At 35.9% G+C, this 17,979-nt stretch overlaps 1 protein-coding gene and 1 long non-coding RNA gene across 2 annotated transcripts; both read left to right on the top strand.

Annotated features, from left to right (window-relative positions):
- The first annotated feature begins 469 nt into the window (after positions 1-469).
- LOC121430164 lies at positions 470-12,506 on the top strand. The gene is made up of 5 exons (XM_041627441.1): positions 470-942; positions 2,992-3,230; positions 6,493-6,603; positions 11,703-11,853; positions 12,487-12,506. The coding sequence occupies exons 1-5, from the start codon at positions 495-497 to the stop codon at positions 12,504-12,506; spliced, it is 969 nt and encodes a 322-aa protein (XP_041483375.1). The 5' UTR covers positions 470-494.
- Positions 12,507-12,739: 233 nt separating this feature from the next.
- On the top strand, positions 12,740-17,844 carry LOC121429439. The gene is made up of 4 exons (XR_005971933.1): positions 12,740-12,845; positions 14,531-14,826; positions 16,313-16,395; positions 17,521-17,844. It is a non-coding gene; the product is annotated as an uncharacterized LOC121429439 (long non-coding RNA).
- The last annotated feature ends 135 nt before the right edge of the window (positions 17,845-17,979 follow it).

The following is a 17,979-nucleotide window of genomic DNA, read 5'->3' as shown; positions in this document are numbered from 1 at the left end:
ATATGTAATAAGACATTATTGTAAAACCTCATGCAAGTAGAGACTTAAATGGCATTTGATAGATATTCCTTTTTCATAACTTCTTCAGGTCTTAGCACTAAAACAGAAGATACTCTGCCTCCTACGAAAGGGTACAAAATGTCTTAAAAATTGTAGCAAGCATTTATGGTATGGGCTTTCTATCTCAGTAAATACATTTTTTTAGCGAAATTAGTTTTTTTTTTCATTTTTCCATCTGACAATTTCCTCCAAAAAAGGAACGGCTAATGGTTGACTTTGAATCATAACTATGACGCAATTTATTCGTATACCTACAAGCAGGACTATTTAAGAAAAGTTAATGAATAAAAAAGGAAAGTATGGAATCATGCAATCCCAAGAGCATTCCTTTAAAATTAGATCCTTGATCGGACAGTAAGCATACAATGACAAGTAATCTTTATCAATATTCATTTCAAACACGAGGATACTCCAAGCAAGACATAGTTGAATGGATGGAATCTGGGAAAGTAAAACCAGCGGAGTCAGAACCTGACCAGTCAGCCCCAACGCCTGTAGATGACCAGAAAGGGGTAACAGAACCTGTTCATCGTATCTCGTCAATGAGCGGTCATCATGATGAAGTTCCAGTTCAAGGCTTTGACAGTCAGGTGAATGTCACTGATGATATCGGCATTATTCGGCTTGAGGAATATGGTATTGAAGTTCACGTTCCATCGGGTGAAGCTTACAGCGCAAAAGATATTACTGTGGATATTATCGATGAGGTTCCACCTGAGTTGCTCACAGTACTGAAGGAAACTGGAGCTATCATTACCGTTGGTTTGAAGATGTCACCATCTAATGCATCCTTTGAGAGACCAGTTAAAGTGACAATGCCACATTGTGGTGTGTTCCAAAAACCAGAATCTGCTCAAATCGTCACCTACTATCGCAAAAATGGTAAGGTCTGAACAATTAATTTTTTTCACTACCAAAAATTTCAAAGCAAAGTCATATATTGTTTCATTTCAAATGACATACTGGATATACTGTATGTCTACCTACAAAATCTGATGGTTCTTATTAACACCCCGTCATGATTTATGTTGTGTTGTATCTGATTTATGTGTCTTTGTATTATGTTTAAATGGAAATCAAACAAAGAATCAAATTTCATTGAACTTAATTGCAATTTGGAGTTTTTCTTTTGAGTGGTTTTTATATAGATATGAATTTAATCAATCAGTAGGCTAATCATTTTTACCGTGAGTGAAATATGTGAAACGAAATCTTTATCAAGCTTTAACATGCATTGTCATGATTATTTTAGTTAGTGATGAGAGTTGTTACTCACTCAATATCAGGCCCCTCGCCCCCGAGAACGATGTTTGTCTCGTCTGCGACTATATATGATGTGATATTTGATGTGGAGTGCCACAGAGTTGGATTTTGGGACCACTTCTGTTTTTAATTTATATCAAAGATAAAGTAAATTCTTTTCCAATTCCTTAGTTCATTTCATATGCTAATGACACCAACATTTTACTATCCCACAGAAAGTCAGATGCATTGATATATAGAATGAATTTTGAATTGAAAAATGTTTCTTCGTGGTTCAAATGTAACAAGTTATCTCTAAACATAAGTAAACTGATTTTGTTTATTTTAAGACTTCTCATAGGAATGACGATTTTCCCCAAGATATTTCAAATGCTGATGAGCCCATGATGATATGTATACGTATAAGATATATGATATGAATACTATACAAATAGCTATTTTTTGTGTAAATATCATTACAAAATGCTTCCTCTTGTATTTACCGATTTCTTTCATATTCATATCCAACACAAACCTGTCAAAATATTTACTTAGAAAATCCCAGAATACTATTAGCACATAAAACACTTGGACATCATGGGCCTGACGTATGGAATACATTGCCAGATTCACTCAAACAGTTGAAAAAAGAATTATCTCTTTAAAAGGTATTAAACCATTATTATGAATATTCACAGAGTTAAATGAACAATTGTTCTATCACTCTGTCTAAAGAACACATCATTTCAAATCAGAGGGGAAAATACCAAGAATAGAAATAAAACATACCTTGTGAGGACCAAGCGTTTGTCCACCCCCTCCCATCCCCCGCCATTATGCACCTGCACCCTTACGTTAAGATATGTATGATGAATAATTGTAATTGTTTTGAGGGGATACCTGCAACTTTCTAAGAATCGATGTGTAATAAAACATGCAATTTTGTTCATTGTTGTGCTTGTGAGTTCTATACATAGATTTTCATTATTGTATTTTCTTTGTTAATGTGTTTATGCAAAATATGTTGCAAAAATCAATAAATAAAATAATCTGGTCTTTTTTCCGACGGCGGCGTCAATATTGAAATCGTAACCTAAGGATAACTTGTTGAAATGACATCATAACTTAGAAAGTATATAGACCTTGTTCATGAGACTTAAGCAAAAGAGTGATCTAGTAATATTTTAGTTTCAAATCAAATGACCAAGGTCAAAGGTCATTTAGGGTCAATGAACGTAGACCATGCTTTAGGGATCAATATCGAAATCATAACCAAACGATTAAGTTTTTGAAATTTCATCATAACTTATAAAGTATGTAAACCTAGTGCATGAAACTTGGACATAAAGGTAATAAAGCATTATCAAACATCCTGCTTGAGTTTCAGGTCACATGGCTAAAGTCAAAGGTCATTTAGGATCAATGAACTTTTACCATGTCGGTGGTATTTTCTAAAATTATCATTGTAACTTTGAAACTTTATGGAGCTAGTTCACAAAACTTGGAATCAAACATTTTCCGGCCATGGGCCTCGCAGACGTCTCTGAAATTCGATAAAGTGTCATTCCAGTGGGCATTATCCTATCAAAAAATAAAGGCTTCTATTTTCACAGTAAGTATATTGATTAATAAATTTTGTTTATATTTTTTTCATTTATTAATTTGATTTCATCATATTTGGACGAATAGCTTCAGACAGTTTTACGGCAATCCCTTCAACCAAAAAGGGTCTGCAATGCATCGTGAGACAACGAGACCTAGATATCTACCTAAACCACTTCTCGGAATCCTGGATTGTAGCTCTCTTCAAATGGGCATTCATTGGAAAACGAGTTATTTGCACTCCTTACATTCCGGTGTCAACCCCAAAGAATAAAATGCACATCTTGCGACTGCATGTACGAGACGAAAACTTCCCAGAAGGAAAGGTAGGCCTCTTCTATTTTTCTTTTTCCTATTGCATTCATCATAATTGTTTTCCAACATGTAGTGTGCTTTTTCCATTAAAACTGTAGTTCAATTGCACTTTTCGCTTATCAAATAAATAGCATTGTACTTTCTCCTTTTTTGTCTCGCGTGAACAAAGTTCGGCAGATACCAGTGATCCGCTTTTTCCTGATCTTAGTCCGTTGGTCTGCAACAAAACTAAGAATTTGGTCTCATTTCTGCATCAGTTATGTTCATACTTAGTACGTGATCATTGGGTAGTACCTCATGAAAGCTCAAGAGAATGATAGGGTCAAACGTCATCTAGCTAGGAGTCAAAAGCTAAAAAGATATGGGATCATGCATGTTCATCCTTTTTCGATGTTTTTATTCAACTTACTCTCATTTCTATATTTCTCTACATCAATTTTGATCACACTTGCTTCAATTAGGATCATTGGATGACACAACAAGGGTTCATTTAAGGATGATGGGATCAAAGGTCATCTAGGGGTCAAAAAGTAAAGTTTTTTTTTCTTTAACTTGCTCTCATTTCTTTATTTCTGCATCAATAATGTTCATACTTGGTATGGTCCTTGGGTAGTCCCAAGTGATTCAATGAGGATTAGGAAGACAAATGTCATTTATGGGTAACAATGTCAAATAATATGAGGTCATGTACTTCCATGTTTGAAGTTTTTATGCAACTTGTTCTCATTTCATTTTTCTGCATCAATCTTGAATACAGGTGGTCTGAATGATCACAGGGTAATGCCACGTGCGGAAAGATCATCTAGTTGTCAAATGGTCTAGATTTTGTTCTCCTTATTGCTCTCATTTTTATTTTTCTGCTTCAGTTTTTTTCACATTTAGTACAAATGATAATTGGGTAATGTGTAGTTGAGGATGATGGTGTCAAAGATTATCTAGGGGCAAAATGTCAAGTTTTTGTTCAAACCTCTCTAATTTCTTTATTTCTGCATCAATCATACCCATACATGGTACATATGATCCTTGGGTAATACCACATGTGTGTTTATAAAGAAAGGAAAGAACGCAGTGTATATCAATAAAATGGGGGAAATTTTAACTACAGAAAACAAGAAGTCCTTCTGGAAACTCATAAAGAGCTTAAGACAGTGTCCCTACTGGAGTAGCCTCTCTGAACACTTCAAGAAGTATTGAAGTATTACCGTATAAACTCCGCAAGACTAGGCAAATGTCCTCAACTGCCAGTTCGAGTCTGTATTCACTCAAGAGAACTGTCACAACCTACCTACACATACAGTATAACTTCTTCTTGTCCATCCACATGTATAAAAAAAATTGTGATAACAAGCCAGAAAATTGTAGAATTCTTGAAAGAACTCAAACCACAAAAGGCACCAGGCCCAGATGGAATCCTACCATTAGTTGTAAAGGAATGTGCAGACAATTTTGCTCCAATTTTACAACAGATCTACCAAAAGTCAATAGATACTGGAGAACTTCCGGGGGAAAGGATAAGGGCAAATATCTCTCCCATATTAAAAAAGGAGGATCGCTCAAAGCAAGCAATTATAAACCTGTTTCGTTAACGTCTATTCCATGTAAACTGTAGGAACATATCTACTCAAACATTTTTTATTCACCTTGAGAAGCATGGGATACTAAATAAAGAACAACATGGTTTTCGGAAAGGACACTCTTGTGAAACCCAACTTGCTAAAACTGTCAAAGACCTGGCCAAAACTTAGAATCACCAGAGTCAAGTATAGATGTTATCATAACTGACTTCAGCAAGGCTTTTGACAATTATCGTAAGCTGAACCATTAAGACATAACAGGACCCCTTCAATATGGATTAGAAACTTCCTTACTAAACCATCTCAGTACTAGGAGGAGAAGCATCAGCCTCTGTTCCAGTAAGATCGGGCGTCCCCCAAGGTACAGTTTTAGGGCCTTTGGTAGTCTTACTGTACGTCAACGATCTTCTCAAAGATATAGTCACATGTTCGACTCTTTGCAGATGACTGTATACTTTACCGTGAGATGAAATCACAGGATAATGGGAAAGTTCTACAACAGGACATTAATACTCGGTGTAATTAGGAAGCTACATCGCAAATGAGATTTAACACCGAAGTGTCATGTCATGCACATCACTCATTAACCCCCCCCCTTTAACCACCTATGATATGAATGGGTAACGCCTAAAAGTTGTCACAAGTCACAATTACTTAGGTGTCGATATAATTAGCAATTTAACCCGGTCGGACCCTGTCAGTACTACCTTATTCAAAGCGAACAGGGTTTTAGGCATCCTTCGAAGAAACTTGTATAACTGCCCCCGAAATGTATAAAAAAAACAGCCTATAAAGTTGGAGTACTGTGCTTCTGCGTGGGACCCATACACGAAAGACCAGATCAGTAGACTAGAAGCAGTTCAACGAAGAGCCGCTAGATTCGTAGGTAAAGATCACACGAGAACCAGTACTGTTTCCCAGATGCTGAAGACACTTGAATGGAAATCTCTTGAAGATAAAAATGCTATCTCAAGACATACACTTTTATATAAATCTGTAAATCACAGTGCTTCAGTCATCGTAGGTCTATATCAAACAACTCCTCTCAAAATTCTGTCAGGACACGGAAATCATCGTCAATCTCTTTTTCCCGGCCAACAAAAAAAAAGACTGCTTCAAGTACTCTTTCCTTCCAAGGACCATGGCAGAATGGAATCTGCTACCATCATACGTAAAGCTAAATCGGTCGATGGTTTTAAGACAAGGCTACACAAAATTCAAATGTCTACCTTCAGCCGGAGGCACATCATTAATTCAAATTCATCACTAGGCATACACGCCTGCAGCAATTATATCTAGATGGAAGAGTTTGCCTGCAGTAACAGGAAGAAGGAAGAAGAAAGATGATGGGGTCGAAAGATCATCTAGGGGTCAAAAGATCACATTGCATATTTTAATGATGGCGAAATAAGGGAATACTCGTCAAGCACCTTGCTTATAATATTACTTGCATCATCATTACAAAAATTTAACGTTCGCGTAAATGTCTTCCATCCACACTACCTGTCGAAGTCACAAATAAGTGTAGGCCGATTAAATAGATACTTTAATAATAAATTTATTTGGTTTCTGTTTTTTTCTGAGCTAGCTCAGTCATATACCGAATAAAAGTTCGAATATGAATAGGAGGAAAAATTGTGGGAATTAAATTGGGGGGTAAATTTTCTTTTCTTTTATTGTTATTGATAATTTGTCTTAGATTGAGGAGGGATACAAGGCGGCTACAACTGGAAACTATTTCTTCGTAAGATGGCGCTCTGGGGGAATACACATTACTTGCCCAGAAAGCACCATGAATGGCCAAGCTGAGGTAATCTAGCGAAAGAGGTTTGAAAGTCGAATTGAACTCGATAATATCAACAAAACAACAACAATACCAATAACAATGATGATAATAATAATAATAGTAATAAATGAATAGGGTAAGTGTAGGTAATTGGAGACCGTTAAGCTCATTTGCATAATTAACATGAAGATGGAAAATGACACACACTTAAAAGGTTTTTTTCCTCTTCAGCAACTTCTACTCTATATTTGGTAACAAAATGGTGAACACAAATTAATTGATTAATAAGATAATGAGGACTAATAACGTCATCATCAAAGGTCTCTCATTACCTACATGTGTAGGTAATGAGGGACAGTTACAAATCATGTTATTTGCAAGAAAACTTTAGTAAAAATGGGACTGTCATGCTAAGTTCAAACACTTTTCTTACAGAAATACATGTAGCTAATGATTTTAACATTTTAAAACAATATGAACCAGATGTGGTTGCATTAATAAATGATGCTTTAAATCATAAATTTTCTGAAGTGCTTTAAGAATGACTTTTCTGAAGAAAAAAAAGAAAGGAAAGTAGGCCCATATTTATTATTTCTGCAGTCATTTTTTAGATTCATTACATAAAAGAAAAGATGCTTTAAATGCAATTAATGTTTTTTTTTGCTATTTTATTCCCCACAAGCACAATAAAGCCACCAGCAGGAGGTCTAGGACTTTCCTATGACACCTGCCATTCATAACAAACAGTCGCCATGTTGGTGTCCCCCATTACCTACACTCATAATTGGACTGACCAGTTCATTGTGGCCACAGTATCACCCATACACAACACACAGTGGCCGTTTTTAGTGTTTATGTGGCTAGCCCACTTACAAAACTTCCTATTGGAAGTACTTTTACCAATCACCTCTTCACTATGTGAACACGCTCCAACATTCCTTGAAAAATGAAATTTTACACCAGAGCAAAATTTTAAGATGAAAATTTCATACCTTGACCTATTTCGAAGTTTTTTGCTGCACTAAATGACTACCTGTATCGTAAACAAGCAGAGTGATCTTGCAGAAGTATTGTAGAAACTGTAAATGGCGCTATAACAACATTATAGCCAGGCGCAGGCAGGGCAGGATAGTTTCAGCTTCAGTGGTCTCCAATTACCTACGGTCTCCAATTACCTACACTTACCCTAGTTTGTATATCGCCAATCATTATGTGTCTCTATGCCCCTTCAAATCAATTAGATATTATTAACCCGGATTTATAGACTCCAGATTTTTACAACACACAAGCATTTAATTTATTAATTCCTGCCAGGTACCCATTTACCTCACTTGGGTTGAGTGCAGTAAGAATGTGGATGTGCATAACATCATATAATTAATTGAATGGTGGACTTCGGTCGTTCTTAGAATCATTCGCCGAGTTCTCTACTTCTTTGAAGGATGGATAGGACAGCCACCCCGAGAGGCTATCCTATCGGGGGGGGGGGGGGCACTCGAATTTGGAAAGGGTGGGGATATGTGGCATCATAATCTGCAGTAGCGTACCTAGGATTTTCCACAGGGGGGGGGGGTAAAACCGTCCGCCGAAAAATTTGACAAGCAAAGAAAAAGGTCTTCAATCGTACCAGAAAAAAATTTGACAAGCAAAAAAAAAGGTCTTCAAGCTCGTCGGGGGGGGGGGCAAAAAAAGTTATTCAAGCTCGTCAGGGGGAGAAAAGGTTTTCAAGCTCGTCAGGGGGGGGGCAGGGATACGTCCTTTGCATGGGTTGTGACTCGTCAAGGGGGCAGACTGCCCCCCCCCCGCGTAGGAACGCCAGTAATAATCTGAAACCATGCCCTTAGGCGCTGAAGTTATTGTGAAAACAGGGGCTTAAAAACGAGATGGCCGTCTACAAATGATTATTTGTCATGATTACCAAAGTGCTTAGAATATCTACATTTTAGGTCAGATCGAATATCAAAATTTTCATCTGGCGCGCTTCGCGCTTCCATCAATAATATGGTTTAGATAGATACTCATCCTGTTCATGGTCACAAATAGTGCTTATATAAACCCCTCAAAAAAAGTTCCGCAACTCAAGATTGAGTGCTAATAAATTTCTTAGTTTGCCATCATCATATGTAAAAGTGGTATCATTAGAAAGTATGATTATTCCTCTTTACGATCATGTGTCATTCGTATTGCTAGTGTTATCATGAAATACACAGACATGATAAATATGCAGCAATGTAAAAAATGAAATGTTGCAAAATTCGTTGCCATGTCATGTTTGAGTTCTGCATCTCAAACTGCAAGTATGAGTGCTAATAAATTTCTTAATGTGCCATCATCATGAGTAAAAGGGATATCTTTAGAAAGCATGACTATTCTTCCTTACAATCATGTGTCATTTGTTATGCTAGTGTTATCATGAAATACACAGACATGATAATACGCAGCAATATTAGACATGAAATGTTGCAAAATGTGTCGTTTGCAATAGCGAATTTCCAATTGTTTCGATGATGGACCGAGTGCATTCACTGTCACCTGCATGGTGGAAATTCTATAGAAATGGAGACTCTTGTTAGAAATCAATTCATTTTGCAACATTTCACTTCTGACTTATCTCGATGTTCAGGGTGAATGCATATTCAATGATTACATAATCACAGCAAATGGCATGTCATTGTAAAGAAGAATAATTTAACTTTCCAATGATACCAGTTTCATCTTTTATACTTCATTAACCAAAAAGATATCATCCCCCAAAACTGAGTTGCAAAACTTTTTTGAGGGGTTTAGAATGTCCAGTTTTTGGGGTCGGAATATCAAAAATTTTCCGCTCACACTTCGTGCTCGCATCGAATGATTATTTAGACGCCAATCCTATTCATGAATTGATTATCAATATTTCTCAGCATTTCCGAATTTTGGTCAGAATATCAAAATTTTCAGCTCGTGGTTTGCGCTCGCATCAATATTGTTTAAATAGATATCCATCCAGCTCATGCATACAAAATTGATCCGAATGTTCAATTTTCAGGTTTAAGAACATACCCCCCAAATATCTCTCGCTTCGCATTCACGTTATTTTTACTAATGGTTCTGACTCTCGCCCCTTCAAATCCTAGTCATGGCGTGTTTTCCTTCTGCAAAAAAATTATCCACACTGAGCTGCACTCGACCCGGGATCAGGATAGGTAAATGGGTACCGGCAGGAAGTAATTCATCAAAAAGCCATGCGCACCAGAATCGGTAGACTAGCTTAGCTGGGTAACATAGGAGTACCTTGAGCACCTAGGAACACAGCAAAAACTGTGGTGTTAACCGGTGTACATAGAGGACCACACCAGTTATTTCACACCGGGGTTAAATTGGTGGTGTTAGTTCTACACCTATAGGTGTTATTACAACACCTATGGTTGTTACATTATTTTACACTCTTTGGTGTTATGTTTAATCTCTAGGGTGTTATTTTAACACCTCAGGGTGTGGTCCTCTATTAACACCAATTGGTGTCAGTTTTAACAACACAGTTCTTACAGTGAAGGTGCGCTATACAAATCCTATATTATTTATCATTATTTCTTTGGACTTAAAAATTAAATAAATCTTCCTTAACTTGAAAGTATGAATAAAGCTTAGATGTTAATAAACCCGTTAGTCTTTAGTAAGGACTACACCTTCAAAAACAACATGAACAAAAATCAGCATTTAACTTCCGATCGGGAAAATATGGATGAAAATATCCCCCCACCTTGCTGAAAGCTAGAACTGCCCTGGTATTAAAATTACTGCTCTCGCTTACATAACTCTAGTATAGCCTTCTCTGATGAGAAATTTAACTTAACTGAAGCTTCGAAGTGCTTAAAGTTATATGCTTTCTGGTCGCATTTATTCTTTTTAAAATGTGGTATTACATCATATTCATGGATATGTTTTTTGTCTAGCATGCATAGCAGACCGAGACTAGGCGCCGCTTTTCCGACGGCGGAGACGTCAACATTGGAATCTTAACCCATAAGGTTAAGTTTTTGAAATGACATTACCTAAAAAAGTATAAAGACCTACATGTAGTTCATGACACTTGGAATTAAGTTTCAGGTCACTTGACGACGGTCAAGTCAAAGGTCATTTAGGGTTTATGAACTAGACCATAATGGGGTATCAAAAACGAATCTTAACTGAAGGTTAAATTTTTGAAATGACATCATAACTTAGCAAATATAAAGACCTAGTTCATGAAACTTGGACAAAATGGTAACCAAGTATCACTAAACATCTTTTTTTTAGTTTGCGGTCACATGACGAAAGTCAAAGGTCATTTAGAGTCAATGAACTTTTACAATCTTGGGGGTATTTGTTGAATTTCCATCGTTACTGAATGTTTATGGATCTGATTCATAAAACCGTGCGAGTTCCTGGTCACACGACCAAGGTCAAATGTAATAAACTTTATCTGTGTTGGGGAAAATTGTTTAATTGCCATCAGAACTTTGGAAGTTTATAAAATGTGGACATAGGGGTAATCAAGTATCATTGCTCATCTCGCACAAATCTTAGGTCACTTGATCAAGGTCAAATGTCATTAAGGGTCAATGAACGTCCAGAGGCGCTCCACATGTTTTATGAACACACATTAGAAGAGTAGTCTTCAATTGCCCCTTTTTTGTGATTATGAAATAAGATAAATCATCATGCATCTAAAGCACCTTTTTTGCCTGGCGGGGAGGGGGTGTGCGCTATTTTTCGAAAAGGACATCGACGCCAAATTAGGTCGGGCCCCCTGCTGCAAAATGCTCGATTATGGAAACACGCCTGCTCATGATCATGCTCATGATCAAAGTCAAATGTAATTTAGGGTCGATGAACATAATATTTTATTACGATATAAATAATGTGTTTGTGATTGATTCTATTGTTGTTTTCAAAATTCCAGCACTGCTATATTTAATCGCGTAAAGCATGCGAGAGGCGCTCCACTTTTTTATTCTGGCATTTGATTTTTGCATTTGAAGAGGATGGCAAATTGTGAATTTCCTCATTCGTATAGTTATTAGAAACACCTACGAATTCCAGATATTTTCTACATAGAATCAGTATGTTTAAATAGGTAATTGTTTTCTCTTTCATTCTAGACCATAGATGAAAGTAAGTTTACCTATTTGTCTGAGCACAAAGTGCCGTTCATTGTTGACACTCGAAACTCAGAAGATGATGACGTGATATTACAGTTCATCATAACACAGTGCACAATAGAGAAGATCGTTGTGAAAATGTACCTGCAAGGTAAAAAATATTATGTGTTTTTTATTAATCTCATCGTTTGATAGCGGATACAGTTAAAAAATGATTTTATTCTAACACTTCATGTATTTAGTTTAGTTCAGCAAATGATTTATACATTTCAAAGGATTCTAGAAAGTGAGTAATAGAGAATGATTTTTCTGAAAGCAATCTACCTGAAGAATTAATTTACTCCAAGATTATCCTTAAAGGCAATGATTGAACAATAATGAGTGACTGTCTGTTTTAAGATGTATGTCTATTCAAGGCGGTTTGATAACTTATTCTTAGTGTATCTTAATTTTATTCATTATTTTTTTCTTAATTATGATCGTTATCATATTCTTATTTTCAATATTACTTCCATTGTGATTGTACTTATTGTTGCAATACAATTCAATTATTTTCATTATCATTTTTATAACTATCATTGATGATAATGCTATTATTTATTTTTATTTTATTTTTATGTTATTATTTTCTCATCCTTTTCTCATCTGTTACCTTTATTATTATTAGCTTTCTTCTTATTGCAACGTCTCATTTTGGTCGTCTTTCGTTATTCCCTTAATGATCAATGAAAAATTCATCAAATATAATTATGATGTATGTCAACTTAATATTTTCATTTAAAAGTATTAACGCCTTTTGACTAATGGGCAATGCAATAAAAATGATCAACATTTTGGTACGTCGGACCTCTAGTTTTCTCAAGTCTTACTCCACTTTATAAACTGACCGAGCCATGGTCCTTTGAGAACAATACAGACTGTCAAAAGAATTAATCAGAGACAGAAAGTTTCATGAAGGTCTCACATATTAGGGGGTCGGACGTATATATTTTATGGCATTGCCCTAATATCAATTCCACTAGACGAGACAACTCAAGAACAAACTTTCGCCCCATCTCCGAAACCGGTCACACCCATATCACCCGGTATTCAGCCTAGTACTCCAGAAGGAGCGACCAGTGAATTTCGTAATTCGGACCAACGGTAAAATTTACTTTGTCATATATGAATTGGACAAATTTTGCATTCATTGGTTTTGGTCCCCGAACAAAATCATTCAAATATCGTTGGTTTGGGTATAGAGGAAAGTAATGTACTTATTTAACCAATATGCTCCAAGTGGAATCACTAGCAAACCTAAAATATTCATTATAATTGTTAATTGTATCCATTATCATCTGAAGTAACCACCCCCCCCCCTCCGTAAGAAGTTTTCTCATTTGCAACGGGGTCGGATTCTAGAACATGGTAAATCTATTGACAAAAAAACCCGTCAAATTACATGAACAGCTGAGAGGTCTTTGTCGAAATTGGAGAACAGGGACAGCAGATTGTTTTGAGCTTCGGAGCTGACGAAACACTGATATTATGTCGTTTGTCCATGCAGAGTCACCAATGAAACTGCTGATTTTATTCACCAATTTTATGCTAAGACTGGTTTGTCATGAAGGTCTTTTGATAATATACAGTGCGTATCAAAAAAAAAAGTTTACACTTTGAAAAAGCCCTGGGAATTTAAAAATATACAACATGTGGGTATTTTCTTCCACATACAATCCTGGGTTTGGGTCTCATCTATCCAATGAAAGTAAAAGTTTTGACAGAATGTTACACTTAAGTGAGCACTGTCCATTTTTGTAAAGCTAGCAGAAATCTGTTTGCGCAGAAATGCCAGTTTGTACGCTGTGTCACGGGGGAAATGGTGAAATCAAACTTACCCTGTGAAACATTTCTCATACATTTCCCTTGCACTTTTAGTCAATTGAAATAAAACGGATATATTCAAGCATTTTCTAAAAATTTTGCCACCCAAATTGAAATTTTAACACTTAGTATACACAACTTTTACCCTTTTTGTGCCCGCTGGATCTGAGGACATAACTGAATCTGAACCAAAGTTTATATCAGACATCTCTAGCATTTTTTCACTAAGGTTTTATCATTTAAAGTGGGTTTACATTTCATTTTTTATTTAATAATTTTTTCTCCACACTTTTCCCAAGCTTGACAATGAATAACAAAATGAAAATCAAGCCTAAGCCATTTCATGTAAATCACAGCTCAGTGTAAAGCAAATATCGTCCCGATGGTCTCGGTGTGTGGGGGAGTGGGGTGGGGCGCAACGCACTCCTCGAAGTGGTTTGGGCAAAGAAACAAGTTAAATAAGTAAAAGATATTTTCAAATCAATTTTTTCTAGCTAAATTCCATGTGTTATTCATGATTAAGGTCTACTTTTATTCGCCTAACTATTTCAAAGTTCTGCGCAAATAATTTTTCACTAACTTTTCAAAAGTAAGTGTTGCACACTCAAGCAGAAATATTTTTCGACAGTTTTATCGTCATTTGCTTAAATGGACCTGTACCAATGTTGAAATGTGGAAAAATCTTCAGGATATTACAAATGTATAATTTTACAGGATTTTTTCTAAGTGTAAACTTTTTTTTTAATTTCGCACTGTATTATTTATGTTTAGAAAGTGTCTGCGTAATTGCAAGAAACTAAAGACTACCGTACGGCGGGGTAGTAGATGCCCTTTTGAAATTGTCAAAACCACCTTGCAAATTTGCAAATTTTATCAATGATGTACGTCATGTTCTTAAATATTTTATATGTCATGCAGTTTAACTTTTTTAAACTTTACAATATCATAGAATTTTATTTGACCAGTTCCTTTCAGGAAATGATGGCCGGACGCGATGTACTAAGTGATGCCATTTTGCTCGATCTTTCGAATAGAATTAATTGCAGCATTTATCCAGTCAATGACTTTGCTGTAGATCTTGGCTTTGATGATGCCACAGCAACTTCTGCAGAGCAAATGTCAATACAGTCTATGAATTCGCAGAGGAGATACAAAATTATTCTTGACAAGTTTGTCTTGAATAATGGAAGGGGTGCTCAGAAACTCATAGATGCATTCAAAGATAAGAAAAAACAGCTCCTTGTAGACCTTATAAAAGAAGGTAAGCCTGTAAGATTTGCAACTAGAGTAAAGAAAAATCCTGTACGTTTATCCCAAACTAAAAAGCTTGATTTTCAGAGGAAATCAAAATCGTGGGTTCCCTAACAGTAACTAATACAATAATAATGATAATATTGATGCACCAATAATATAGCACCATCTATATAAATAATCTGTTATCCGGGCTTTAGCTCGAGCTGCCTTCGAGCGCTCAATGCATTTAAGGAATTAATCCTGCCGGGTACCCATTTAACTCACCTGGGTTGAGTGCAGCACATTGTTGGAAAATTTTATTATTAGAGGAATACATTCCTTGGCTTGGATTCGAACCGATGACCCTGTGACTGAAAGACAAGAGTCAGAACCACGAGACAACGACGTTCTGTTTATAGCCTCCCTTTTTCTCATAGAAATCTCTTATTCTCCTTTTTGTATAAACCATTTTTTACACGTGAAGTGAAACGCTAAACATATGCTCTGAGATGTAATGATAATATACACTATATTAATGCATTTCTAAAGCTTTGTTTAAGAGGAATGTATTCCTCTAATAATAAAATGTGAATGATACTAACATTCCAATACTAGAAAGTTGTGTTGGTGATTGAAGGGTTAGTTTTAATCGTTAAGAATTCAAATCTGGCCTTTTTCAGCCGTTCAAAGTCATATTTGACATCCAGATAATGCTATTTTGTTAGTCCATAAGGCTCTCTGAGCCCTTGTTTTACACGTGAAGTTATTGAGGATTGGAAGGCTACAGACAAAGATTATGAAACTTTCAGCATATATTCCGTGTTTTGAGAAGGGGTTATCAATACAAAAATATGAAGATATTTGATTTTGATTGGGCTTATCATCAATACAAACTTTGAAATCGGTATGTATTATTATATTTGTGGTGATAACCTTTCTTTTTAGGCTAGTCAAATTTTGCAGCCCCTGGTCCCCCTTCCTTTCGAGAGAGATTTCCGGCCTTGTATTATATTATAAAGTTATCCAATAACTCACATCTTTATTTTGTATCTTTAACACCAAACACCTTAACCACTTTGGGACATTCACATTCATATAATTCTCAGGATTCACCTAAACTAACTAGCATTAATGTATTCACGACAATGGTGCTGACGCTAACTTTGATGATTATGGTGGTTGTGAAGATGGTGATGATGATGATGATGATGATGATGGTGATAATGATGAAGATGATGGTGATGATGATGATGATGATAATTGTGATAAAAGATGGTGGTGAGGATAATGGTAATGCATTAAATGAGTACCCATTCGAAAATCTAATTGATTATCTCTAGCACCCTAAAGCAACGATCATACATGAATAGCATTTGAGGAGTTAATAATTCACTCCTGATGTAGTTATAGGCTACAATTTTAATCAGTTTGCTCTTTTTAAGCCATCCTCAGAGAATTTACGTTAAGTCCTAAAAAATATTAAGTTGAAACGTCCTTTTGTTCTTTATTTGTAGCCGTGGCAAAACAAGGTGTACAGAAAGAATCTGGAACTATCTAGGAATATGCACTTGTCGGAGATCAGAATGTACAAGAGCAGGTAAATAATATTTTTCTTGGGCTCAAAGTGTGATTTAAATGTCTGCATTATTTATTTTGTAAACCACCCCCTTCCGAAGATGGTTCATGGGATATCATGTTTTCGGGTCGGTCCTGTTTCCTTTTTTGTAATAAAGAATCGTTTAACGGATCACCTTCATTCATATGAGCCAAGTATGTATAGGAATGACAATCATCTAGATTTCGGGAAATGTACGAAACTGCTCAATCGGAGGTTAATATTAACATTCGTTCTCGTGATAATTGAAGAACTGTTTGAGGGATTAACTTCTAACATAATCATGTTAATACATTTGAGGGATGAGAATGGATGGAGAGAGAGAGAAAGATAGAGAGGAGGGCATAATCTTTATCATCTTTTATTGGGGGGAAGGGATCTTGAGCTCTGAACAACCCCGCTCCCTTAGAAAAATAAACAAATGAAATTTTCTACAAAGAACATGAAATTGTCTTCCCTAAACGAATATATTTTACATGTATTGAAATAATATAGTACCTCTTTCGCTCTAAAATGAAATCTTTTACAATTCATATAAAAAATCATTCCTCGGTCGCTACATTTTCTCGGAAATAATATCCATATCAGAATACATTAAATGTCCTATTTAAGTGCTAGTGTGGTCCCCTTCAGTCATGCGAAACAACTTTTTCTTTCAAAGTAATCTCCACTGTTAAAACCACATGTTCAAGGATGAATAAAATTTTGTACCGCAGGACAATAAGGAGAAAATAGAACATTTCAAATTTCATATAATAGAATACAAATGAAATAGTGAGTATGTAATGTAATCAGCCTTCTCTTTTGCATATTGAAATGCATATATCTGTCTTGCGAAATAAAGCGAAACTTATAGTATATTTTTGTTCATTTTGATAAAATTTTCGTCGTTATGCTTGTTGGATTTGTCATTTTATACTCCCTCACATGACGCTGGAAAAATGCGTAGGCCATGCTTCCCCTGAACGTACAAATTCCGTCTATTCAAAGCACGACTCAAGTATATATAGTTTGAGAAGAGGTGTCCGTCTTTCTTAAGTTGGAGGATCTGATTGAAAAAAATATTTGCTCAAATTTTTTGTCGACTTTTTTTCTTGTATATTTCAGCCCTTCTAGTGTTAGTAACGTGGAAGATTTGTATATCGTGAAACTAGCGAAGCTGCTTCAACCTCTGATTTTGGGGGTGATCTACACGTCGCTCTAAATATTGATTACATCATGGCAGAGATGATCAGGATGGAACATACCAACCTAGTACAGCAGTATGTAAATCTTCTGGAGAAATAGAAACTTGCATCACCGAGGACCATTAATGAATTGAATAACACCCTCATAGAAATAGATGCAGGAGGACTCGTAGATAAGTGCGCATAGACAAAGATACGTATGAAACGAAGAGAGAGGGATGTGTGTGTCGGGGTGCATGTACTATTGCATGCGGAATGTGATGACAATAATTTATGCAATAATGTGTCTATACAGGTCCCTCTGTGAAGAAAATTCTGCCTAATGGAAATACATTACATAAGCTCCAATTCCATGTGCTACCTTGAATAAATTATATTC

This window comes from Lytechinus variegatus, chromosome 16, assembly GCF_018143015.1.
Source record: "Lytechinus variegatus isolate NC3 chromosome 16, Lvar_3.0, whole genome shotgun sequence".
Lineage (NCBI taxonomy): Eukaryota > Metazoa > Echinodermata > Echinoidea > Temnopleuroida > Toxopneustidae > Lytechinus > Lytechinus variegatus.
This window is presented reverse-complemented; position numbering and strand designations above follow the sequence as displayed.